The sequence below is a fragment of the Atta cephalotes genome, assembly GCF_000143395.1.
Source record: "Atta cephalotes unplaced genomic scaffold scaffold00049, whole genome shotgun sequence".
NCBI lineage: Eukaryota > Metazoa > Arthropoda > Insecta > Hymenoptera > Formicidae > Atta > Atta cephalotes.
Window position 1 is genome coordinate 543,309 of NW_012130113.1, and position 27,532 is coordinate 570,840.

The window sequence follows — 27,532 nt, forward strand, 5'->3', positions numbered from 1 at the left end:
CGGTAAATAGCATGAAACAAGAAACAAAGAGCATATTTATATTGTAAATTAGTCTTTTAATAGAGAAATCGAGATACTATTAAAGATTCTACTCTGCAAATTTTCTAATAAAAAGGGCTTCTAAAAATAATTGAAGAACACTGACATGAAACCAATTCTTTTTGGCTGAACGTTTGCATTAGTTCATCTTTTTTCCTTTTCTCCTCTGTTCTTTCAAAAGGAAAGAAGAAAGCACTTATATTTTAATAAAAAATTATGAATTTAACAGAATAATATTATCTAAATATAGAGAAAAAAATTTTGTGACAATATATTATATTGTCAAATCGACATTCGAATTTCGATGTCGAATTTCCGGTTCCGCTATTATTTGTGACTGAGACATTTTCAGTTTTTTACTCTTACTTAAATTTTAACAGAAATGCGAACTCCCGTAAGAATGTTTGGTTTTTAATACTATATCGTCAATAATCGAGGTTATATATGAGCCGTCGTTTCGACGACGTAATTCCGTTATCACGCAAACGAATGTTAACGATCTTTTTGTGCAAAAAAAAATTATGCAAACTGTTCAAAAGGCCGTTCAGTAGCGAGCCATATATTATTTTGCCGATCGGCATGTCACAATCAGAAAATTCTATGTGGTGGAAGAAATCACATGAATCCATAATAGGTTTCTTGCACAATTGAATAAAAATCGGAAATTATGTTGAATCGCGCGCATAATCACATATGCGCATGTTTATTGAGTGCATTCAGAACGACAAGAGTTCACGAAGCTCTTTTATCTGATTGGTCTATATTTTAAGATCTAATAGAATATACCAATCAGATGAAAGAGCTCAGTGAGCAATTGTTGTTTTGAATGCATCCATTATTATCCATAGATTTGTTCGCGTCGCATGCTCCAACATGCTCCCATCATAGCTCCTACTCATTCCAATGCGCTCATTAGAATGAATAGGAACTATAGCAGGAGCATGTTGGAGAATGCGACGCAAACAAACCTCATGAGGCATGCTAGTCATTATGTATCAGACATGCGCTTTACGCGATTGCATGTGGAGAAGAGATCAGAGAAGCAGTTTTTCTCCGAAAACATCGGTGTTTCGTCTTTATGCCATTTCATACTGTACGAGCGATGTCGATCCATGTATGTCGAGTTTTATTATTAATCGCATAAAAGGTCGGTCACCAACATTAACCATTCTGCAATAATAACGTTTGGTTTTGTAATTAATTAAACTGCTATTCTCTATATGAACACGTGTCTCCATATAGACCCATATATATTATCGACCCATATATATTGCGTTTTATATTTTAATAATATTGGATCCAGTTTTTTTCTATTATCATATCCTCAAAAGAACGAGAAGTACTTGCGTATGAGATAAATAAAAAAATAGTTTAACGCTAAAAAATATTGAAGACATGCAGTGATGTTCAATTAGTCAAAGAGTCACTATAAAGTCTTTTCACAATGGAAGAATATTAGGAACAGAAATAAATAAAAAATTAAGAGTAGACAGTAAACATAACGCACAACTACATATAAAATACAATAAATTATTTATATATTTTTTATTCATTTCTTAATTTTTTTATTTCAATATTTATTCTTTTTTCTAATATTTCTTCTTGTATGCAGGGTTTAAGCATAACATTTTTTTGTTTCTCATTTCATAGATAGAAAAACGACAGATCCGTATATTTAAATTTCGCGGTAAAAACAATGATTATGGTACTATGATTTATTAATTTCGTTATCACATGTCTCACAATCAATGACCGCGATTGCCAAAATATGCGTTTTTTTGTAACTTTCCGAATTAATTGTGTTTTACAAATTCATATAAATACGTAATATTAAAATGAATAACGGCGGATGCAGTTTAGTGTTTACCGCCACTATACCAACGATCATCTCGTTTTGGCGGCAAACCGGCGTAACATAGCGTGACATAGCGTGGCATCGTTGAGCACTTGTGATTCTTGTGAATCGGACTACGAAGAATTCGTGAGAGATAATAATTTTGTCATGTCAGGAAACGTGCTGAAGTTCGCTAAGTTGTCGGACAAGGCGTTCCCACCAATGAAGGGTTCGGAATATGCGGCAGGTTATGATTTACGAAGGTACATCATTCCCACTCTATAATTATTGACTTAATTTTTCTATTATTCTGCTCTACCAAGTACTAGTGGCTAGTGACAATAAGAGAGTGATCTCGGTCAATCTACAATTGTTGTATTAGTTACATTCGTTCAAAATATTGTATATAAATATATGTTATATTTATAAGATAAATTAAGTAACCTAATAAGTCTAGTGAGAACAAAGAAATCTGTCTTCGATTATAATAATCGATCATAATAATTATGTATTTGGTGAGCATTTTTCTATCTATAACAATAATCGTTGAAATTTGATCATGTAAGTTTCTAAAATATTTCTCTTGTGATACAGTGCGTACAAGTATATTATACCAGGCCATGGCAAGGAATTAGTTAAGACTGATTTGCAAATAGAAGTTCCTTTTGGTACGTACGGCAGAATCGCACCACGATCTGGTCTAGCATGGAAAAATCATATAGATGTTGGTGCAGGTGTAATAGATGCAGATTATCGGTATATACTATGCACAGTTTCTATAAAGACAAAGGGAGTTTTCTAGCAAGAAACAAAGAAATGATATATAACATAATGAATCATCACATTCTTATTTGATAATGTTAAACAGAGATGAATGATCATGTATTCTACTATCTTGCTGGAAAGCATCAAAGGATAATAAAATGTCAAATGCTCATATTCACAACTCTTATATTTAAAGCTTTCTCAGATTCAACTTTAGATGTTCTACGAATTATTTTATTGGCACCTATAGAGCATAAAGATCTAAAGATGAATTTAAGGAAGCATTAAATTTAAGGCCTGATTATAGATATGAACAAAAGTACCATTGTTTTCATTTTAATGATTTATTTATTTTTTTGAAACAGTGGTAATGTTGGTGTAGTATTATTCAACCATAGTAATGAGGATTTCGAAGTTGTACCTGGTGATCGCATAGCTCAATTAATTTGTGAAAAAATTACATATCCTAAAATAGAAGAAGTAGATACCTTAACTGATACGAGTAGAGGTGCAGAAGGATTTGGCTCGACAGGCATGAAATAAACAACTTGATTGATATAAACTTTTATAAATCATATAAAGTACTTATATACATTAAGCTTTTTGTCTTGCATAAGTAAATACATTGATATTTTAATAAAATATAATCTCTTTATTTCTTAGAACCATTTATGATTGTATATTAATAATATATATGCCATTGATATAAACGTGTGTACATAGAAAAATATAAATAGAAAGATCTTTCTGTATTTTTTTTCCCAAGAAATTTATATTTTTGAGAGAGGAACTAATCCTGTGTATGGAGTTGGTGTTTTGATGAGAGACAATATAGTTTTGAATTGTTCACTGTTTGCGTCCCGCATAAGCTTGAATATAACATTTTCAGAAGTGGTTATGTGACATCCTATGTCTCGCATTCTCTGTAAAAAAATAAATATAATTTGAATAATGCATATTTAATAAGATAATAAACTTGATAAATGAATATATATTAAAACGTCTGTTTTTTTAAAAAAACAAATTTAATAATAAATTTAATATAAATGTTCTAAAAATTTAAAAGAACATTTATATTGCAATAATGATTAATAAACTAGATAGCACAAGTCTTTTTTTTTTAACTGAACTTGCACAATTTATTTTTTCTTTTTTTCTCTTCAGTGTGGAGGAAAAAGAAAAAGTAAAAGATAAACTGCAAGAAGTTCAGTTAAAATAAAAAGAATGTCTTAAAATAAAAAGATATATATGTCTAATCATAGAACATACTTCCAAAGCTAGTAATCTATCCTCTTGAGTACGTGATGAACAACAGTCTGCCACAGTATGGACTTCATAGCCATATTGTCTTAAGTCAACAGCTGTATTTTCTACACAGACATGTGTTTCAACACCCATGAGTACAATAGACTCTGGTTTTTCTCCATTACAAAATATCGCAAGCTCCTTATTAATCTGAAAAGAGCAAAACAGCATTTATGTAACTGATATAAATACTATTTGCAGAACATGAATATAGTGTGTACTTACTTCAGGAGTACACATACTAAATTGCATCTTTGCAAAAGGTCCCTTGGCTCCAGAGATATCAAGTTGAGGAATAGTTTTCCCCAAAGATTTTGGATTCTGTTCGGACACTAGCATAGGCACATTCATAATTTTTAGAGCGCTGATCTATAAACAATAATATTTTGTACTATGACAATTGTATTGTAATATTAATTTACAACTAGGACCCTTAAGTCTGTTCTTTTTAGTTGAACTTGTCTTGCATGTCTCTTCTTTTCTCTTTTTTCTCCAACATGGAGAAAAAAAGGGAAAAAAATGAAGTATGCAGTAGTTCTGCTGAAAAGAACAGGCTTTGTAATTATGAGAAATAACATAACCTCAACATGTGTTTACATTCTAACAAATTGTACAATAAAACGATGTAATTTAATGAATTTACCAGTTTTGTTGAATTTTGAATTATTTTATCGAATTGGAATATAGCTTTCGCAAACTTTTCTTGAACATCGCATATAAATAATGCGGTCTTTCCTTGTCGGAGTATAACTTTTGCAGGATTTACAGCCATCTTCGCAATCGTTATTGTTATTCGTTATTATTTACGTTATCGTGATTAATTTTAATGTGCACACGAAGAAACGTGAACAATGCGACAAATTGCGCTTCACGGAAACTTAAAAAACTACAAAGTATGACGTACTCGAAAAGTTTATATATGAGATTCAAAGTACGAGTCATGTGATATCAGGAATTGTTATCTATGTTATGCTAACTAACTATGCGCTCTAAACAATTAATGAAGGCTACGAACAAATGCTTTTTGTAGAACGCATTGGCAGAACATCGATTTTTTATATTAAATATTTATCGACTACAATAATTTTCATTATCAGCAAGATGCTATTTTTATTATCCATTTCATTAATTTAAAATATTTATCAACAAATGATGTACTCTAAACAATTAATGAAGGCTATAAATAAACGCTTCCTGTAAAATCAAACGTTCATTGGCACAATGTGAATTCTTATTAAAAATATTTATCAAATATGTAATTAAAACTGACAAGAGGCTGTTTCTATTATTTCTAATATTCATTTTATTTATGAATAAAAAATAATTAGATTACAATATTTTGGGAAAACAATAATCAGGATATGTTTAAAATGCAAGTAACATATATTCACATGAGGCTAGTTTCTCGCAGACTTAATATAATATAAACGAGGCTAGCGATAACCTTTATTTTTTTTACTCTATTTATTTATCATTGAATTTATTATCACCCGCGCGACGATAATAAATCTGCACGCGAATAAGAAACGCACTACATCTCATGTATGTTCATTCTTGCGTTACATGTCAGGTGTATACACGCCAGTACACGCCATGTGTCAGCGCAATCGGGCGCAATGTTATGTTATCAAATCAAGGGAAAGATCCACACATGCGCGATGATTACACTCATTTTTTTCAGTCGCGTGCATATTTTGTAAAAATAGGACTCTTACGAAAAAAACAGAAAGCATTTAAAAGTCAGCATTTAAAAAACATTTAAAAAATTGTTTTCCTTTTCTCACTCCATTCTTCCTGCTTTTATTTTCAAGCTTTAAGAATGAGATTTCACTTTTCAGAGTAGATCACTCTACAAAGTGAAATTTCTTAGAGATTGAAAATTGAGCCACTCTTTTTCATGACTTGCTCAATTTTCACTTTTTAGAGTGAAATTTCACTCCAAAGAATTTATGAAATACTAAATTCCTAAAATCTTTCTATTATATTCATATTATATTAAAATTATATTAAAATATATGGAATATTAAATTTCTAAAATTTTTCAATTTTATCCATTTTCTATATTATATCCAGTAAAATTTTCCAAGATTGATAAAAAATATGTTTGGAACATGAAATATGTTTGAATCAATGTTTCAAACATATTTAAAGTAAGTTTTTTCAATACTATATTTAAAGCATGTTCAAAATATTAAAAATATATTAAAAAAAAACTATTGTATTAAAAAAAACACTTTTTATCAATCCTAAAACATTCCTCGGAGACGTTTTGAAATGTAGTTAAATTAATTTAAGTAATGGAAATCACCCAAAATCTCCCAGAGTATAGTCTACAAGGTCATGCCGGTAGTGCGCAGGTGCGTGGAGGTTTATGAGAACGCCGCGTGGTGGGGTTTCTTCATTCGATTTGGGGACACTGGACTTAAACGAGCTGCGTCGCCCGCGCCAAGGTGCAGTAGTTAAACAATGTCCCAATCGGTTGGGTGTACGCGTCACGATTAAAAACGCGAACGAGAAGTTCGAGATCGTTTAACGTTTCGTTATGAGGCTTACGGGGTGATTAAACGGTTCGCTTAAACGCGTTTGTGTTTCCGCGTGTCCGTGCATTCGGTTTGCTTCATATTTCACATCGTGTCCTGCAGGAACGTCCGCAGGATGGCCGTTGAACCTCGCGTGACCGGGAACGCGAAGCCCCTGGTGCCGCTCTTCACCAAGGCATCCGATTGCGTCAACACCAGCTGCTACTGGTGAGTGATCTTTGCGGGCTCGGCGTCATCGAAATTGGTGACAGCATGCCCGGATCTGGTCAGGGTTCCCCGATCGATCATCGGACAAACAAACGCGTCGTATTGCGGCATGCAGCCGTGCTCCGATCGATACGTTGCGAGAACGCGCGGCCATTTTTTGTGCGGCGCGTAATTCGAAACTGTACTAAATCGCTCACTCTCCTGTTGCTTTCACTGGTGATTCTTAACAGTGAGAGATAAAATTTTGAATAATAACAGCGTGTTGTAACGCTGATATCAAAATTTAAGAATTAATTGAGCGCAGTTTCAAGTCTCGAATACATTTGGAGCAAATAGCATTTTTGTCTCGTTTTGGAATTTATTCCGAACTATCTTGATTATAAATACGAATGGATGAAATTTCTGTCGAGAAATATGTTCCGACGTAAAGTAACCTATTTTAAGGAGATCGATAAATATATAGGTCAGAGATTTAACGGGAGCTTTGTGCGACTGCTTATTCGCATTTTCCGTTTCAGTTGCTTTCTTTCCGCGAAATGAATTTTTATTTTGTGGCTACTCACCAGTACAGTTGTACTGATTTACGCCGTTTAACTATCGGCTACTTCACGTGTGCCGCTTAAACGGGTGCGAATGTACAAACCTGCTTTTATTGCAATTAATAATGCATGCGATAAATAATGCACACGAAATGTGGTGACACGCGAAGCTGTTGTCGCGCTAAACCACACTTGCACGAGCACGATTATAGATCGGTTTCATTTCCTTCATAATTGCGCAGAACACGTAACTTGCAGGTAGGTGAAGCGATTCTTTTTAACTTTTTACTTATACATTTTATGATTATTCGATAATAGCTGCACTCTGTTTATTTGATCTAACAGCAGCGACGTTGTTTTTTTTTTATATGACTTTGTTATGACTTTTTTATGACTTTGTAGGGCAATTTTTTTATGATTTTTGCACTTTCAGAATAAACCTCAAAGATCGAGCTTTTTTTATTGTAATTAATTAACGCCATCATTAAATATTCTTTGTATTCTCTTTATTATGTTATAATTTTATTATGGTGATTTTTTCGTATGTATGCAATTCCCACAATTGAATGTATTCTATACAATATTATATATAAAATATAATTTGATTTAATATTTATTAATATTAATAATCTTATCTTTATTAATTCTAATATTAATAAAGTTAATATTATTAATATTATTAAATTTATTATATTTTAGTTATTATATTTTAATAATTTATATCCTTAACGAGTACAATATAATAATGCATAAGTAATAAATAACTTAATATAAAAATCTTTGATGTTTCCTGAATGTAATGTGATTTAAATTAAAGATTAATATCCATATTTCCATTTAAATTCATTCTCTTATTCATTATTCATGTCTGTGATATAAATAACAAAGATAAAATGCAAACAAATGAAACATCTGTGTCATACATAACAAATAAAATGTTTTATTAATCGTTTGCACAACTATACCTTCGCATTTCTAATAGAAAAACAATTAATTATAGATTGCACAAATATTTTTGGTCGAAGATAAAGGGCGGTTTGTACCCAATTTCAGCGAGGAAAATGTTTGGAAGCTCTGTCAAGATGTGGCGACTAGGCATCCTTCCGAATTGCAACATTGTCACGTTGTTTTCGTAAGCAACCCACGACGAAGCGTTCCCCTTTGGCGTCAACGATCGGGGAAGGATGAAGACAAATTAGTTGTATGGGTTAGTATCGCGGTGAGACGATAATTAAGCTAAGAAATGCCACGATAATTAAGCTAAGAAATATCTCCTACCTATTAATATTTCATAAGATTAATAATATTTCATAAGAATTAATATTTTATCTATTAATATTTCATAAGAATATCTTACTTCTCTGCAGGATTATCATGCTATTCTCATCTACGCACCCGACGAAAGGGCGGTGGTGTACGATTTAGAAAGCTGCCTGCCGTTTCCTACGCATTTCTGGAAGTACGCGACCGAAACCTTCCGATCTGACGAGGCCCTGCGGCCCGAGTATCACAGAAGATTCCGTCTGGTGCCCGCCAACGTGTACTTACAACAGTTCGCATCAAATCGACATCACATGAAGCGCAAGGACGGTACTTGGATCAAGACACCGCCAGATTATCCTCCAATATCGACACCAAGTATGTAGGAAACTTCAGAAATTCTGTGGACCTGCATAAGATTTCCTGTACAATTCTCGCAACATCCTGGCCTCTTGAAAGTATCTCACATTCACGTCCAATATGAACATAATAGAAAATGGGACCTTGATATATACTCCTTTCTTAACGTCGTCTTCCAACATTTAATTTCCATTTGGATTATACTATGAATTTTTGAACTGCACGTATATTTGTGTAGAAAGATCTATTTATGAATATTTTTTATTCATCGGCTTCATTTCGTACGTTCCAGCTTGCAAGGATAATCTCGACTCATTCATCAACATGGAACTAGGAACCGGACTAGGCGTTGTAATGAGTTTGAAACAATTAGTTAACCGATTTTATAGGCCAAATGTCAACACACAGGCGCCGACGCCGCCTCAACCGCAAGCTACAGCAACTTAAGTCGTGAATTGCAACGCGACGTTTGTACGCTTTGATAAAACATCTTGGAAATCAATTGTATGGCCTAAGGAAATTGGTTTGGTGCATGTCACCATCGTGGGCTAAAATACTTGAGCAAAATTTGATAATAATGTTAGTTATTTGCTGCTAGCTACGGCAGAATTTCAAATATAAAGTCGTTGTATTGCTATTTGAGCAAGGTTTGCTCAGAAACTGAGCTGGGACCGAGGTTTTAACAAAATTAAATTTATTATGACGTTGTGTGACACTTTTGTCAAAGTTTCGTTATACCGTCGTGAATGGATGTTTTAGATAATTCAGATAAGTTTCATCAATTGTTATTTATTACTTTTCTTGTTCCTTTGTTCTGGCACGAACAAAACTTTACGCATGAACCTTCGGGTAACGTGAAACCAATGAGTATATAAAATTATTAATGCAAGTAATAATTATTTATCTATTATTATTAATCGAGATGTTCCGATTCTTAGGTAGAAAGATTTAAAAATCTCATGTTTTATCACAATCAAAACCTATGTATATCGGTACAGAAACATGCACTTTTTGCAATATAATAACGGGATTGACATCTTATTCTCCAATCGAGTGATTTGGCTTGCCGCGCATGAAGAACGATTCTGCTGAGCTTTTTGAATACTCTCGATAAGTGCTTATGCATCGTATTAATGGGCTCCATCGAAATCCATTTTCTATCTTCTACTAAAGTTCTTCGCAGAATTTATCCGGGATGGGGTGCTCTCCTTCGGTAAATGTAGCACATTCGATCACATATTTCCGAACTCAAATCGTATTTTATATAAGTACTTTCGTCTCCATGCCATAAAGCGATATTTCTCACGGCTTTACTCTGTCAGTGGTGTTATTATAATTATTGTGTCAAAGACTGATGATGTATTTACAGAGAATTATCCGACTTGATAGAGATCCCTTTGTCTATCGATGCGTGCTCGAAGCGCGGGACGCAATTAAAAGCGCTTATAATTACTGTGCGATCGATGTAGTAAGGTCAAAAACTTAATCTTTGCGACGTAATGTAATTATTACGATTATTGTAATTCTTGTGATACTTTACACTTTCTACTTTGAATACCTACGCTATACTTACCTTACTGTTTATACTAAAAGCCGATTCTTAAGAGATACATGTTCGCTTGTTGAGCAGCTTCCATAATTGGCGTATTAACTTGAATGAATATACAACAAATCGTCACGCGACCAATTGTTAACATCGAAGAATCTGTTGACTCAACGAACACATGTCGCTTTAGTGACGATTAAATTCTTTATCTGTTCTATAAATAAGCACAAAATATGTTCTATCATCTTCTGTCCATTTAACATTATTTTTCGATATTCCGTAGATATATTGAATATCTTATTAAGCCATTTGAATTATTACTTTATATTTTAAATTCCATTACAAATATTTATTTTTGTGATCTTGCGATTAATTTTTTATGATTCAAGTATGAATAAATACTCATTTAAACGTTCGCGATTATGGCCTTGATATATCAGAATAACTTTGATATGAGTGCAAAATAAGTGTAAAATGCTCGCCACCTCCGATCAACATGATGTAACCTTGGATCATAAAGGGTTAAATCGCGTGTTATACGCATTTTATCAGATGCGGCAACCTTGAAAGTTTAGCCTTTGTGTGGACTTTCTTCTCTCGACCCTCATATACTTCACATTATTTAATAATGTGACGATGTAGAAGTACGCAAGTTCCGTAGAGCTATATCTATTTGCATTTATAATTTAATTTCATATTAGTTATTTCATTCGGTCGAGTGCAACGGGGAAGTCTATCAACAAGCTATCGAACTATCAACTCGACGAGTCGATGTTACGAATAATTCGTAAAATGATCCACCGGTCGAGTCGATAGTAGATTTTAAGAGTTCGTCCATTCTTTGCCTTCCAAAATCTCTCACTAATTCACTCTATCTTTCTCATCGACACATATTTACCTCCAGTTTGCGTATATCATGTTACTACGAGCGTACGTACTTGTAAGCGGAGGAATTTACGGTTTCGAAGTATCTAGTCACCGAAAATCGCTTTAGTATAAATTGTTCGACAGCAATCTCCACGACAGGTTTCTTTTAATGAACGCGCAACATGCGGAAAATTCGGGACCGATCTTCTTAGCGAGTAATCTCGAAAAACTTTATCAAAAAACAAAAATACCGAAAAAAAGATTCTCTTTATCGTTCAGACAAGATATTGCTAAATATATCAGAGCAAAACTATTACGATTATGATATATATATTGTATACATATATCGATATTTCATATTTATTATACAGATATATTGTAATTATATTGTATCGATTTCGATACACCGATAAGAGTTTAGTCGGAAATGTTAACTTATACAATGTTTTATATATATACATATATATTATATATATATTTGTCGGCGTTCGGTGACATATTCTATTACCATTGTCATTTACTACCTGTAAACGCCTGGACTTAAAGATCATAAGTCTATTGCCATGTTTTCGCATATTTGCAGAGAATCATGAAAACCTCTTTATGACCTTCTCCTTTCGAGTATATGATGGGTTATTACAATAAATGGATGCACTCCGTTCGTCTAAGCTTCGAATTTTACAGAATATTCTCAAGTTTTCTGGTTATTTCCTAAAGTCCTATCCTTATCTTTTTCATTAATAATTAATCTTTTTGCCTTTACAAATAAATATTGAAAACATTGTTAAAGATATTACTATAGTATTAAATAAAAAATTTATGATACATTATTTTGAAGCAACGTAATTGAAAGATATGACAAAATAAAACAATAGCAATGGTTTAAAAAATATTTATATAAAACTTAAAATATTAATACAAAATAATTAATTAATAAGCTATAAGATGCTTTTTTATTTATGTTGGAGTGTTTTTCTCAATCTAAAATATCGAAATTAAATATGTAATAAAATTATTTAATTTTTTTAATTAGCTCAATAATTAATTAAAATATAAGTATAAATATAAAGTATACAACATTTATTGACAATAACTATAAATATTGATGGATGAATAATGTATAATTATTCCCCCAACAATTTTTTAATAATATAAAGAAGTCTGATACATGATTTCAAAAATCTTTTTATTAGAAATAATTGAATTTAAAATTATAAAGATAAAAACTATATTTTTTTGAAAAAAATATTTTTAAATTTAAAATATTGAAAAGATATTAAAAATATAATTAATGTGTCGATTATAAGAATATAATTTTTTTATGCTTTGATCACAAAAAATACTAAGAAATATAATTTATTTATTTTTGAGTATTTTTGAGACAGGAACAAGTTATTACGAATTTTATAAATGATTAAAGCAGAAATATATTGATGCAATATATATATAAAATATAGTTTTACATTTTACATTGTTATGTCGTACAATAACACAATTTCTTAACGTTTGTATTTCCTCTAAAAAATCACTTTTTTAAAAAATATTTTATCAACATTGCATATAATTTACAATAGTAAAAAATATTGCAATAAGTGCAACATGTATTTATACAATCTTAATATTATATCCGCGTTTATGGCACAATTATATACATATTTATAGAGATTATTTTGTTACATCTTTAATATTTCTCAGTAAATCTGCGTACATAAAATTATATTACAAAATTATAGAACGAGGATAATTTTCACAATTATATATTTACGAAAGTAAATTTTTTAAATTATGATTTTTTTACGATGTTTTTTCTTTAAAAAATATAATATTTGATGTTAATCTCTTAAAAAGACAAAGGTAAGGCTTTTCAGGAATATTCTAGTCTTTGTTCCCTGAATGATTTTTTTCTACTGCTAAATCGTTCGTGAAGGCTTAGCTCAATATCGTAATTAAATTATGGGAGTAATCGTTTATATTTACACGCTATATAATTAATATAAAATCATGCTGAAGAAGATATTCAATCTTTTTTCCATTTTTTTGTACGTTATGTAGTATGAACAGATCACATCGATAGAATCGTTTTATATATACTATACGTGTGAATTAGATTCCTTGAGAAAATTCTTTTAATTAATATATTTTAATTGAACTGACCTTATATTATTTATATTATTTATATTTTTAATTGATCGCAATTATTTTTATATTTATCTCAGAAATCTATTTATGATTAAGATATAAGAAAAAAGTAACAACGTATGTCTTTTTCATGCAATCAAATGTGTAAGAGCATTTATTACTAACTGTGATTTATGAAATGATTTATGAAATGATTTATAAAATCTGTAAAATGTGAAAGTTTCATAAAAATGTTTTGTATTTGAAAATTTATAGTAGTATATAGTCGATTTTTTTAAGTTTTCAAGTAAATTTCTTAATGTAGATATATTGATATATGTGTATAGTACAAAGTACCTGATATATATATATATATATATATATAGTACAAATTAATGGATCTTTTAGGCAGCTTTGTTTAATTGTATCATATTAATCATATTGGCTTTACATACAGAGTGAAATTCACGAATTTGGAGTACAAGACATGATACTTTATAAAAAAAACAACTTTTTTTTTAATAAAATTGCGTCTAAAGTCTTCGGCACATGATGCTTGTTTTCCTGCTGGATTATATAGAATCTTGCCATCGTATTGGCTGCGTAGTATCAGCATCGCAGTCAATACGGAAAACAAGCATCATGTGTCGCAGGCTTTACAAGTAGTTTTTGCTGGAGAGCAGGTTGAAGTTATACGAGTAAACGCAAAAATTATTTATCAAATATAATTTTACTACAAGAAAAAGTTGTTTCAGCATAAGTATTATGTCCTGTACTCCGAATTTGTGAATTTCGGATCACCCATATATCATTTTCAAATAACATATGTAGGATATTTAAAACATTTTTATTAATACTCTGAAATGAAAATATAACCAAAAATAGACTATTTTGGAGAAATAATTAATTCAATATTAAATTTCATGTTTAAGCTAATTAGAATTGTTGTGTTTGTTTAATATATAGTTGGATGTTTTTAAATTTCCGTCAAGATGTGATCTTACATGTATCATTTAAGAAATAGAATTATTAAAAAAAATATAATAATAAACATAACAACGTAACAATTTTAAAATGTTTATCAGTATGTGATAATAATTTTTGGATAATAAATCCTAATCATCGACGATTCTGAACCGATGATCATCGATAATAGAATGTTAAATAAAAAATTTCAATCCAAGCTTCGTATAAAAGCTTGCTAAAGATCTTGTCTTTCACACACGCATTATCATAGTAAATCATAGCAATAAATATTTGGTGTTGCTTTTACACAATTTGATTTTTAGGTCAATCCCATCAGCGCGAGAGAATTTATTCGAATGTTAAGATGAGATCGTCTCCTTCTAATCTCATGCCCAAGCTGATTTCAAGGCTCTTAATTTTGCCCGCTTTAGGTGCTTGCACAACCATTTCCATCTTCATAGCAGATAACACAACTAATGGTGCACCCTTTTCCACAGTGTCGCCCACTTTTACTCTAATGTCGATTACTTCGCCGGGCATCGGCGCTCCCAGATGATTACTGTCACCTTTCGTTGCTTTTGGATGCACATGCAATTCCTGCACAAAGAATAGAAAAATTCTTATCGTAATTTAATTGTAATCTTCTTTTAATTATCTTCATGTAATAAGATAATTTTATTTTAATCAGTTTAATTGTTATTTAACACTTTAATTACACTTTAATTATAACTTAATTGAATCACATGATAATATATAAAATAATGCCGAAAATTTGCGGGTCATTTACCTTGACGGCCTCTTTATCTTTGATGAACACAGATCTCAGTTGACCGTTCATTTCGAAAAACACCTCACGTTCGCCATTTTTCGTAAGATCTTCTGCGACTGCAAGAGTTTTGATACCAAGAGTTTTGCCCTTCTCAATTGTGACATCGAATACTTCGCCTACTTTAGGCCCCGTGAGAAAGATTCTAGTTTCCAATTTATCTACTGGACCAAATTGTTCCTTGAAGTTCAAATAATCCTTCGTTACTTTAGGATAGAGCGCAGCCGACATGACGTCCTTTTCGGTAACGTGTGAGTGAGATTCTTTCAATTCTTTTCTCAAGGCATCTAAGTCGAGTGATGTCAAACTCGCGCCTGGTCTGCCTTTCACGCGTGGCATGTCTTTAAGAACCTTCGACCTAATCAAATTACAAACGTAAAATGTAATGAAAGGATTACCGTGAAATTAACATTCGTGTATGCACGCAAACTCTTACCTGAGAGGTTCAGGAAATCCTCCGTGAGGTTCACCAATGGCACCCTGAAGAAATTCGACTACCGACTTAGGGAATGATAGTTCTTCGGCTTTCTTGAGAACATCATCGGCGGTTAATTTGTTTTGAACCATAAATTGTGCTAAATCACCGACAACTTTGGAACTTGGTGTAACTTTGATAATATCACCGAGCAAAAGATTGGCTTGTCGATATGCCTTCTTCACGTCTTCAAAGAATTCGCCCAGACCGAGTGAATAAGCTTGGAATTGCAAATTTGTATATTGACCACCTGGAATTTCGTTGAGGTAGACATCCGCGTTTCCGGACTTCATCGTTGTTGTGCATTCGAATGGTGCATAAAGCGTTCTCGTTTGTTCCCAATATGCGGAATACTCGGAGACATCAGATAGATTCAATTTTGTGTCAATGTCTGTTCCTATTATATTAATTGAAAATTTTCTTAGCTTCAGCATTAATCAAATTTTAATATAATTTCAATTCTACTATTATGTGTTATAAATTTAATCTGATTAATTAATAAAAACATTACAATGTCATAATAGCAATTAAAATAATTAAAACGTAATTCAAACTGTCCGTTATCAAATCAAAATATCAATTCAAATTAAAATGTAAAAAATTATCATATACATAGAACGGTTTATATAAGGAATGGTTTTGCAGATTTAACTAGATATAAATCTGAAAATAATTATATAAGAACTCAAACCGATTGCTAGAATATCAAAATTTTTTCAGCCTTACTCATCATGTTTGAGTTTTTTTTAATATAATATTTATTTTTATAGTCTAACAAAATTATTTTTAGATCTGCATCTAACTAAATTTTTAGATATTTTAGTAAAATCATTCTTTTCGTGTATAAAAGGTAAAAAAATTATATGAAAAATTTAATTTACAATCGCAAAATTAAAAAATTATTAAACTATACCCTGAAGAGATGCAACAACCGCGCCCATAGAAGGCTGACTAGTCATGCCAGACATGCTATCAACGGCAACGTCCACAACGTCGGCCCCACTTTTCGCACAGGCCAACATGGAAGCTACTCCAGCTCCAGCAGTATCGTGCGTGTGTATGTGAAGAGGCACATCCGGATGCTTCTGCCTTATTGCATCGATCAACATTTCGGCTGCTCTCGGTTTGAGCAATCCAGCCATATCTTTGATTGCTAAGACATGAGTACCCACTTTGACTAGCTCATCCGCCAAGTCGGTATAATATTTCAAGTTATATTTGGTACGATTCGGATCGCTTACATCACCCGTGTAAGAAATCGCCGCTTCGACGATACCCCCGGCATTTCCAGCGGCTTCCATACCTGAAAAAAAATTCACGCTCAGAGAAGAAATTTTTACACGAAAATATTCTCATAATTTACGAAACGACTTTACAGAATAAGCAATGTAAATGCACAACGAAAAAAATCTTATCACACAATGAACTGGATCTTAATATTTAATAATATTTTGGCATGAATTTATATATACATATCCAAACTACACGCCAAAATCATTTTCAGTCTTGAAATGCAAAACCGACAACATGTTAAACCGACAATAATATCACAAATTAAATTCATAAGCAATTTATTGATATTGATGCTACTAAATATTTGAAAAAGGAATATTTGTTTCGATAATATTTCCTTGTTAATTGCATTATAATTATATGTATAGTTAGGTCATTTTATAAAAACTCACCAATGATAAGATTCGGCAAGTAATTGAGCGAGTCAAATACTCTGAAAATGTCCATTCCGGTTTTCACAGCCAGTTCACAGAACTTAAAGACAACGTTATCAGGATAGTTCGTATACCCGACAGCATTAGCGCCTCTAAGTAACATTTGGAATGGAATATTAGGGATAGCCTTGCGCATATCTTCCAGCCGTTCCCAAGGGCACTCATGAAGAAACCTTAAAGCCACATCAAAGGTCGCACCGCCCCAGTTCTCCAGCGAATAGAGATTGTTGAATTTGTGGGCGACGAATGGTGAGATCATCAGCAAATCATGCGATCGTACACGAGTCGCTAAAAGGGATTGATGGGCATCACGGAACGTAGTATCCATCAAAAGGAGACCCTTATGTTGTCTAATCATTTTAGCGAAAGCTTCCGGACCTTGCTCTTTATAAATATGTCGGAATCCTTTCGGAGGATCCAGAGGTTCTGAAAAGGAGCACAAAAGAAGATTAGATTTGATGCTTTTTTTAAAAGAATGAATTGTTATTTGGTACGTGCTTGTTAGTAGGCATGAAAAATGTTTATGAAAAGCAGTGAATTATAGATATTTATCGTTGATAAAAGATAAGAATAAGAAACAAATCATTTATAAAGTAAATGTGTTTACATAATTATTTATTTAATATTGAGTTGTATTAATAATAAGAATTTATAAATATTTTAAAAGATATTTTTTATTTTTTTAAATAAATTTAATTTAAAATTAAATTAATTAATTTGAATTAAATATTTATTGTGCTAATTATTTGCTATTAACGCTTTTATACAGAGTGTCCTCTAAGTTTTTGCCAAGCACTTTTGAGTAGAACGGACTAAACTGAGTCGAAAAGTCCTCTATCATTTCGCAATAGTTAACAAGATATTAATTACAAGATATTAAAAATTGCCGAATATTGGTCTATCAATAATTTTTTATTCAAATATTATCAACTTTATAGAAAAACAATGAGAGACAAAAATTATTTTCTTGTCATAAAGTTTTGAGAATTTTTTCAGAATTTTTTAATACCGTATTTTCTCATGTTGGTAAAAATAAGAAAATGCAATAAAAAGTGCTAAAAAGTTGATAAAAAATTCTGAAAAAATTTTTAGAATTTTATGAGAAGAAAATAAATGATTTTTGTTTGTTACAGTTTTTCTGTAAAGTTATAATAATTTCTTTGAGTAAAAAATTATTGAAGACTAATATTCAACAATTTTTAGTAATTGAAAATGAAAATTACAAAATGGTTTAGTTCGTTCTTTACTTTGTTATAAAAGCGCTTGGCAAAAAACTTACAGGAAACCCTGTATATATAAATGAAATTATATGAAAAACATTAAATTGAATATTGAATAAAAATTTTCGCGTTAAATATTATTTTAAGTATTATACTTTAAATATTGTTGCATTATTAAATATATTTTTTTCATTTTGAAAATGCTTTGAAATTTAGAGTAAGAAAATATTTTATAAAGACAAGTATAGCATTTGCAAATTGATATATCGCTATGAATTAAATAATAAATTCATATTTTAATAATGCAACAGTATATATTTATATTATTGTTAATAGCATTATTATATGATAGCTCATATAATATTGGTACATTTAATATATTGAATTAATTAATTAAATTTAGAAAAACTTGTTTAGAATAAATTCCAATAAACAAATGTCTGCCAATCTGAAAGAACAATAATAAATTAAAAAAAATTCGTTTATATTATATATATAAAATTTGTTATACTGTACCAGTTTTTAGCTTCTTTCAATCTTCACAATGCTAAACCTTAAAATAATATAAATAAAAAAGGCATTACACATTTGTAACCATACCTGGTGCGTCGGGATCATTGGTTTCTTCTGCAGCTGCAAGCTTAGCAAAGTCTAAAAAAATTGCCAAACAAAAAAAATAAAAGCATGCGATAAAGAGTGAAGAGTGTAAAAGAGGGAAATTAATATTTAAAGATGTAAGTCACTATTACAAGAATATGACAATGAATCTTTAAGAGACAAAGATCTTTGGGATTTGTCTCGATGATTTATTGAATTTATCTCGGGATTTATTAAATTTATCCCATGTATAAATGTATAGCGTATACTGGTGATATACTTTAAATATAAGTGGTTTTTTTATTTTAATGTGAATAGAATATTGAATTATTTTCAAGTAATACTAATCAGTAAAATAGCATGCTGTATTATTATTTGTTAAAATAATGATAATAAATAGAGACATATGAAGATGTTTCGTGAGCCCATTTACGAATTCGCGTAATGTGCAATGTGCTTAATGTAGCGCGGTGCAATAATTAATTGTTGAAATTTAGACACAAGAACACACCAAAAAGAAAAAAAGTAGATTTTTAGAACGGTTAAATCGAGTGTCCCTATAAACCCAGCAGAAAAGCATAAACGGTTTGTTACTTATAAGCAAAAAGGATGTTTACTACTTATTGTGTGAACATCATATATCAAAATTATCGTATATGGTATTGGTTTGCATAGATATATATGGGGCGTACGTAGATATATACGACTCATATGTATCAATGCGAGACAATACCTTGTCTTTAGTATCATGATTTAACATTATTGTTTACCTTTATTTAAACCATTTAATTATTGATTAATGAAATATAAATAATATAAAATTCAATAAAAAATAATGTAATTCTTTAGTATGTAAAGTCAATTGTTTATAAATTTGTAAGGATTTTAAACGAAGGAGAAATCTCATTATGTATTAGAAAACATTAAATTATTTCTTTAATCATTTGTTAATCTTCAATTACTTCAACGATTCATAAACATATAGGGCATCTATTTGGAAACAAAATCGGAATGGATTCTGATCGGAATTATTCCGTTTTTTCCCCAGAAAACACAATAGAAGTATAAGGAATAATTGAATAATTCCGATCGGAATCCATTTCGATTTTGTTTCATAAAATGTCCATGTTTACAGCAGTCTTTAAACGTTAATCTGATCAGAGAATTAGTAGACACCCTTTAATAAAAAATAAAAAAAGAAAAATATATATAATCCCTGTTTTGCTGATCCATAAAGCACGTCCCCTGTATGCCTCTGTTCTAAGTATGGCTAGAGTAATTTTCCCATCTAACATGGACAGTATTTAATTTAATTATCAATATCGAAATTTAATTTAAGGATTGAGATTCAGTTATCGAGATTTTTTATGATGTGGAGTTTAAAGGGTATGTCACCCCTCATTATTACATTCGTTGATCGATCGTGTACCTAGAGCAATCTGCGGAATATGCGGCTTGATGTCCGCTGGTTTCAGTTGAGTAGCTAATGGCGTGCTTGGGCCATTCACCAGAACGGTACCGAGATAATTGAGCAATTTCTGGGCTCGATTCTGGCTCGGCTGCAACTGAAAAAGCTGAGGATGCTCGTCGATGAAATATGTATCGACAATACCGTTGAGGAACTTTTGATTTTCCAGGACATTTAGTAGAAAAGGTATATTTGTCTTTACTCCTCGCACGCGGAATTCGCGAAGCGCTCGATTCATTTTGGCGCAAGATGACGGAAGATCACTGGCGTGGGCGATTACCTGAGAAAACAGAAAATATATTATTTATATTCTTTAAATACAGTCTCTAAATTCTTTGAAGTGAAATCTCACTCTAAAGTGAACATTGAGTCAGTCTTGAAAGAATTCAATTTTCAATCTTTAATGCCCATCCACCAACAATTTCCACTAACGTAGATTAACTTTAATCTCTTAGAAAAAGACGAAGAGTAAGTTGAGAGATTAAAGTTAATCTACATTGGTAGAAATAGGCATAAGAGTAAGATTCACTCTAAAAGTTTTAAAAAGTGAATAGGGTGATAATAACAATTTCGAACATGATATAATTCTGAAATTCTAAAAATAGTTTATTTTTTCGAGATTCAAATTTGGTAACTATATAATCTCATTTTGAAGAGTATTGAAGTTGTGAAAAACAGAAAAAATCAAACTTGGACTTCGAAAGTTAGAATTCAATTTTATTTCATTCAGAATTGTATCATGTTTAAAATTGTATTTTAATATTGTAAATGAATTAAAATTCTTTGCAATTAGAATCATTATTACCTTAACAAGTAGGGAATCATAATACGGTGAGATTATAGCACCAGCGAATGCGGAGGCTCCATCCAATCGTATGCCCATACCTTCGCCAGAACGAAAAACTTCTATTCTTCCAGTATCTGGTTGAAAATTCTTAGCCGGATCTTCCGTGGTTACTCGACATTGAATCGCGAATCCTTGAGGTATGATTTTGTCTTGAGTCATACTGAGTTCTGGTAGTGTCATCCCCTCGGCGATTCGAATTTGAGATTGCACAAGATCGATTCTGAAAGAATGAAGATGACAAAGTGACGTGTAATAATTGACGCTTGTGTAAAACGTCACGCATATTAATGTTACGATTTAATCAGAGAATAGAAATAACGCGTTACTTGTAACACCCATTACAGTTTTTTTTTTTGATAATGGGGTTGATAACAATGTTATTTTTGGAGAATCAGTAACAGTACACTCAGAGAAAAAAGTTGTATCAGTAATTAAAAATTTGAAATAGCGCCTCAACTATTTACGTATTATTAAATTCTAATAAGAATACAATATTTTTATTACTATATTTTCTTAATTCACTTAATTTACTTATTGTTTTTATTAAAGCTTTATAATATATACATAGTTATAAATTTGTGTATGCATTATTTATTTATTTTTATTTTTTCTAAGTTCGAAACCAACGCTGCGCCTTTTATTGTAAGCTAATGACTTTAGAGAAAAGGTTTTTAATGTATTCTTTAAAGTTACCTCAACAATAATTAGTTACATAATATAAAGTGCTTTATTAAAAAAAGTTTTTATCTAAAGTAGAAAAATGTATATAATTGTTATATCTATTTGCATGAAGTTCAAGTAACTATTCAATGTAGTTGAGTCACTATTTCACTACCAATTAATAGTGCATACATTTGTTACCGTGACTATATTTTTATAACATTCAGTTTCTACTTCAGTTTCTATTACTTTATAAAACTAGTTATCAGGTACTTCAGTTGCCAAATTTAGTTGCCAGAACTATTTCGTTTTCTTTCAGTGTAACTATATAATTACTTTTAAAAAATAACTTTTTATTTTCTGTATTTAATTATTTAAAAAAATTAGAAGAGAAAATGATGAAAAAAAACGTAAAGATATTTATATCGGTTTTTGTGTCTATTTCATTACCCTGTTATTTCCTCGGTTACTGTGTGCTCAACTTGTAATCTGGCATTGACTTCAATGAAGTAGAAATTTCCAGATTCATCAACCAAGAATTCCACAGTACCTGCATTCGAATAACCAACATGTTTTGCCAATTTGACAGCATAGTCAGTCATTTTCTCTCGAACCTTAGGCGACAATGCTGGAGCTGGCGCAATCTCGACAACCTGCATATTTTATGAAAGTCTTATAATAAATTTTTTTGATATTCAAGTTTTTGTATCAATCGAATCAATCTTGATGTGATATTATGTTCATAATATAGAAATGCAATAGCTTGTTTGGATCGCATTTTACGATATCTAGATATTATTTATTTTGAGAACTTATATAAACCTGTGGGCTACAATCATGAATCTCGTGTGATTACGTCATTGTCCTTGTTTCGAATAACACGAACGAACGCCATCGCGGTGAATGTACATTGCTTTTAGGATTCACGCATCCTTGAGAAAGCTTTTGAGGAGAAAAAAACTCGACAGATTCTAATTTGTTCGCAGAATGAAGAAATTGATCAAACTAAAAATTCTATTATTAGTGAATAACAATTTTAACATATATCTTACATCTTGACACAATATCTACATATAATGCTATTCCTTAAAATAGAAATAAAAATCTGTTTAACAGATTTAAATGAGAACAACAAATTCCACTATTCTCTCTTAATAATATTATTATATATTGATTATTGAATATTATATTTAATAATCAATATTCCAATCATAATGTTTTTTTTAACTGATTGTTACGTGTTCTTGTTTCGATCTTTTTTTTTTCTGATATCTATACAATAATAAAATTTTTTAATAATGTCACATTTGCATACGTATATAATTAATTTTAAGAAACATTGACAGAGTTTCATAAAATTTAAATCCATTCCTTAAATATTAGTCAATAAAATCGAAATTTTGTGTACTAAATTAAAATTAGAGTACTAAATTAAAATCAGAGTACTAACTTTTTGGTGACGACGTTGCACGGAACAATCGCGTTCATATAAATGTACAACATTGCCAGCATGATCTCCAAGTAATTGAACTTCAATATGACGTGGTCTCTCAATGAATTTCTCAATGAACATTGCGCCATTTCCAAAAGCAGCCGCCGCTTCGGAAGATGCACGATCGAACATCTCACGAACCTCCTCCATTTGTCTTACAACTCTCATACCTATAAAAATTAATTAAAATGATTTCAAAATTGTTCGGAAGAAAACTCGAATAAAGCTGAATCATGTAAATATGTTTGCTCGTATTATAAAATTTTTTTTAGTTAATAATAGCTCATTTAAAATCGTTGCTTCTTAATTGTCTTTCTTGTTTCGATCTTTTTTTTTCTGATATCTATACAATGACAAAATTTTTTAATAATGTCACATTTGCATACGTATATAATTAATTTTAAGAAACATTGACAGAGTTTCATAAAATTTAAATCCATTCCTTAAATATTAGTCAATAAAATCGAAATTTTCATCTTTATTCATCTAACGATATGTATCTTACGAACTAACTATGAAATCATCTTATTATGTCAAAGTGATTAATAAATTTAGTATGCAAATTATCTACGGCTGCGTTTACATCGTGCGCTTAGTCCGCGACCTATATGATATGTATCTTTGTTTAATAGGATAAATAAGGATATCTATTGTATAGATTGCTGATTAAGCGTACAGTGTAAACTCAGTATTTCTCTTCTATTAAATATAGCAATAAATACATGAATATTTAAAATTTATAAAATCATATAATCAATCAATGTGACAGATAATACGAAGAAAATATTTTTCTATTTTGTAAACAAAAAATGAAATCATAACATATTTATTATTATTATTATTATTATTATTATTCTGTTTCTCTCTCTCTCTCGATAAAGTGATTCATAATTTGATAACTCATACATGTCTGCGTTGATAAAAAATTTTATTTTACAAATATGAACTTTTAATTAGAAAAACACACCATTTCAAAATTATTGTAACATTACTATAATTAAAAAAATTTTTTTAGATATTTTATATAACTTACACTTAAATATCATAACATAGTTAACTATCTATTATTAGGTTATACATTTTTTATCCAGACTCTGTAAGTTGTTTTGCCATTACAGAGTAACTTGCCATAAATGTAGTTTGAGTGTCGATAATGTTTGCATTGTTCGATAATGAATAGACGCGTTTTCCAAACTCGTAAAACATTATTCAACGGAAAAAAACATTCTTTGTTCATATGATATATATTTACGATCTTAGTGGCTACAGCCAATTATGTTGCTTTACGGTAAATTTAGCTTATGTATGAAATGTGCAATAGTATAAAATTTTTCAAGTAAATCTGATAATGCCAACATATCAAATTATTTTTGCAATAAAGCAGCAAATTTTAAATTATTTTTTAGTAGAAAGAGAGAGAGTTTGTAAATCTATTGCATCTGTTTTTTAAGATTTAAAATTTATAGTATTTCAGTTTTTATAGCAGTTTTGCAATGTTAATATTTCTTTTATATTTAAGTAAATTAATGCTGACTCTGTATTAGTTCTCGATGTCTTAGACATACCTCGTCCTCCACCTCCATATGCTGCCTTAAAGATAATCGGAAGACCGTGCTTCATACAGAACTCCATCGCCTCATCAGAACTTGTTACAGGCCCATCTGTTCCCGGAACGATAGGTACTCCAGCTTGAATCGCGGCTTGTCTGGCAGCCACCTATCAATTAAATTGTATTATATTGTGTCTTGATTCTAAGATTGCTGGAAAATTTTGTAAAAATTAATCAAAATCATTTCTAGAATATTATCTGTGTAAGCAGTTCTATAAATTTTCGATGTTTATATTACTGCGCTTAGGAATTTAAAATTCGAAATATAACAATTTGCCAATAAAAAACATTTAAAATTCGAACGGGTAAGTCAGAATAGAAATTGCTCCGCGATTTTCTTTGCGTTTTCTTGAAATGTTTATTCTTCAATTTCTTACATTAGTCTCGTACGTTTTAGCTCATTTTGAGCCATCTTCAAGGAATAATCTTCAACAATTGAATGTTCGTGCTTAACTGATTCGCATAGTATTCATTACTGGTTCGCAACGGATATAATAATATTCTACCTTGTCTCCCATTTGTTGGACGACTTTAGGACTAGGTCCAATGAATCTGATGCCTGCATTAGTAACCGCTTGAGCAAAGTCTGCTCTCTCAGAAAGGAATCCATAACCAGGATGTATGGCATCGACATTGTTTTCTTTGGCTACTTGGATAATCTCAGGAATATTTAAGTAAGCTTGAACGGGTGGTAAGCCTTTGCCCACTAAATAACCTTCGTCTGCTTTCTGACGGTGCATCTGCATTTTATCCTGCTCCGAGTAAATTGCTACGGAGCGAATGCCGAGTTCCGAACAAGCACGAAATACACGAATGGCAATTTCTCCTGAAATATTATTTATAAGTTAAAATTTTACACAAAATTATAAAAAAAGTATATGAAATATACTTAAAATTGGACATTATAGTGCCCGTTTTATTAATTTTTTGTTACAGTTTTATTATAACTGTATTTTCAAAACTAATATTTAATATTGAAAATTAAAGAAATAAAAAAAAGATGATCTTTAATAACATTTTTGTTAGAGAAAATTAATTTCAATTTGTTTAACTTATCTTAAAAAATTTTATATAGACAATAATATTTTGAAAAATATATACATATAAAAATTTTTGAAAATGAGTTAAATAAATTGAATTTAATTATCTCGAAAATTTAGTTTTATTTTTTTTTAAATATTAATGTTCATATGAATATTTAAAATAATTCCAAAACATTTTTTATTAATCACATAACAGATTTAGAATGACAATATAAATAGAAATATGTAAGCCATGGGGAATTCATTGAAATGTATTATGGTTACGATATGAGCAAATTATGGTATACGATTTAATTTAATGGAGTGCCTAAGATATACTCGATTCTTGATCTTACATAAAAAACAACGTTGTTTCTCGTGTTGATTAATCACACAACTCTATAAAAATCAATAAGTCATTGATAGCATTCATTAATCCATCAAGCAATGTCGGTATATCATACCCAGTGAAAGTAATGATGATTGCTTTCAATAAAAGTAGCAATTATTTGAAATATGTATTAATTTTTTTCTATTCCTTAACCTGTTATTAACAAATTTCTATATATACATTACAAGTAAAATACCACAGTACATTTTTTATTGAAAAATATAATAAAATAAGAAAAGCCCAAAATATAATTATATAATTTATAATTTATAAATATATATTTATAATTTATATAATTTATAATTTATTAAAAATATTAAGTAATAATGAAGCATTAAATTGCCATTGAAAGCGTGTTAATAAGTTTATGGTATTATCAAGAATGAGTTTGTAATTAAGCATGTGATATATTGTTGTTTTATCTGTTTTTTCACGATATATGTTTCTTTATTTTTCATATCCTTTGTAGAAAAGAATTTTAATAATTTATATTAAATATTTAGTTAACAATTAATATTTATTAAACTTATAGAATATTTAGCTATGAAAAAAATAATGTAATAAACATATATTAAAATATTGAAATATTTTCTTTCTTTTTAATTCAGTGTTTAAAATATTTTTTATATTATTTGTAATAATGATGATTATGATGATAATGATGAATAATAATATGTTTTTTGCAACATATTGAAGATTACAAAAGAAAAATACTATAATTTATTAACAAATTTAGTAAAAGTGACTTTTTTTATGGTAATTTTTTAAAATATCAATTTAAAAAATTTTATATATATATAAATTTTATATATATATATATATATATATATATATATATATAGTAGTAGTTAC

At 30.2% G+C, this 27,532-nt stretch overlaps 4 protein-coding genes across 4 annotated transcripts in view; 2 read left to right on the forward strand and 2 right to left on the reverse strand.

Moving 5' to 3' along the window:
* The first annotated feature begins 1,953 nt into the window (after positions 1-1,953).
* Positions 1,954-3,382, forward strand: LOC105622820 (deoxyuridine 5'-triphosphate nucleotidohydrolase). The gene is made up of 3 exons (XM_012204230.1): positions 1,954-2,136; positions 2,468-2,629; positions 3,004-3,382. Exons 1-3 carry the CDS (start codon positions 2,042-2,044, stop codon positions 3,179-3,181), a joined length of 435 nt encoding a protein of 144 aa, XP_012059620.1. The 5' UTR covers positions 1,954-2,041; the 3' UTR covers positions 3,182-3,382.
* A 26-nt stretch (positions 3,383-3,408) lies between these two features.
* LOC105622819 (isochorismatase domain-containing protein 2, mitochondrial-like) lies at positions 3,409-4,715 on the reverse strand. The gene is made up of 4 exons (XM_012204229.1): positions 4,587-4,715; positions 4,169-4,312; positions 3,908-4,093; positions 3,409-3,561 (listed from the first exon to the last, which is right to left on the reverse strand). The coding sequence occupies exons 1-4, from the start codon at positions 4,713-4,715 to the stop codon at positions 3,409-3,411; spliced, it is 612 nt and encodes a 203-aa protein (XP_012059619.1).
* A 1,883-nt stretch (positions 4,716-6,598) lies between these two features.
* On the forward strand, positions 6,599-9,296 carry LOC105622818 (protein N-terminal glutamine amidohydrolase). Its single transcript, XM_012204228.1, has 4 exons — positions 6,599-6,690; positions 8,283-8,436; positions 8,597-8,867; positions 9,142-9,296. The coding sequence occupies exons 1-4, from the start codon at positions 6,599-6,601 to the stop codon at positions 9,294-9,296; spliced, it is 672 nt and encodes a 223-aa protein (XP_012059618.1).
* Positions 9,297-14,694: 5,398 nt separating this feature from the next.
* LOC105622875 (pyruvate carboxylase, mitochondrial) overlaps positions 14,695-27,532 on the reverse strand; it is a 20,814-nt gene continuing 7,976 nt past the window's right edge. The window contains exons 2-13 of the mRNA XM_012204283.1: positions 25,774-26,093; positions 25,224-25,374; positions 23,617-23,828; positions 22,617-22,819; positions 21,465-21,726; positions 20,621-20,939; positions 19,195-19,245; positions 17,333-17,800; positions 16,561-16,950; positions 15,609-16,044; positions 15,134-15,530; positions 14,695-14,943 (exon numbers count right to left, since the gene is read on the reverse strand). Of these exons, the coding sequence (XP_012059673.1) occupies positions 14,695-14,943; positions 15,134-15,530; positions 15,609-16,044; positions 16,561-16,950; positions 17,333-17,800; positions 19,195-19,245; positions 20,621-20,939; positions 21,465-21,726; positions 22,617-22,819; positions 23,617-23,828; positions 25,224-25,374; positions 25,774-26,093 (3,458 nt within the window). The remainder of the gene's footprint in view (positions 14,944-15,133; positions 15,531-15,608; positions 16,045-16,560; positions 16,951-17,332; positions 17,801-19,194; positions 19,246-20,620; positions 20,940-21,464; positions 21,727-22,616; positions 22,820-23,616; positions 23,829-25,223; positions 25,375-25,773; positions 26,094-27,532) is intronic.

Bases quoted from the DNA above. Each gene is read 5' to 3' on its own strand.
- LOC105622819 (XM_012204229.1), bottom strand. From the start codon at position 4,715: ATGGCTGTAAATCCTGCAAAAGTTATACTCCGACAAGGAAAGACCGCA. The intron at 4,313-4,586 runs GTAAATTCATTA...TATTGTTTATAG, and splicing joins TTCAAAATTCAACAAAACTG to ATCAGCGCTCTAAAAATTAT. The intron at 4,094-4,168 runs GTAAGTACACAC...TGCTCTTTTCAG, and splicing joins TTAGTATGTGTACTCCTGAA to ATTAATAAGGAGCTTGCGAT.
- LOC105622818 (XM_012204228.1), top strand. From the start codon at position 6,599: ATGGCCGTTGAACCTCGCGTGACCGGGAACGCGAAGCCCCTGGTGCCG. The intron at 6,691-8,282 runs GTGAGTGATCTT...ACCCAATTTCAG, and splicing joins GTCAACACCAGCTGCTACTG to CGAGGAAAATGTTTGGAAGC. The intron at 8,437-8,596 runs GTTAGTATCGCG...ACTTCTCTGCAG, and splicing joins AAGACAAATTAGTTGTATGG to GATTATCATGCTATTCTCAT.
- LOC105622820 (XM_012204230.1), top strand. From the start codon at position 2,042: ATGTCAGGAAACGTGCTGAAGTTCGCTAAGTTGTCGGACAAGGCGTTC. The intron at 2,137-2,467 runs GTACATCATTCC...CTTGTGATACAG, and splicing joins GCAGGTTATGATTTACGAAG to TGCGTACAAGTATATTATAC. The intron at 2,630-3,003 runs GTATATACTATG...TTTTTGAAACAG, and splicing joins GTAATAGATGCAGATTATCG to TGGTAATGTTGGTGTAGTAT.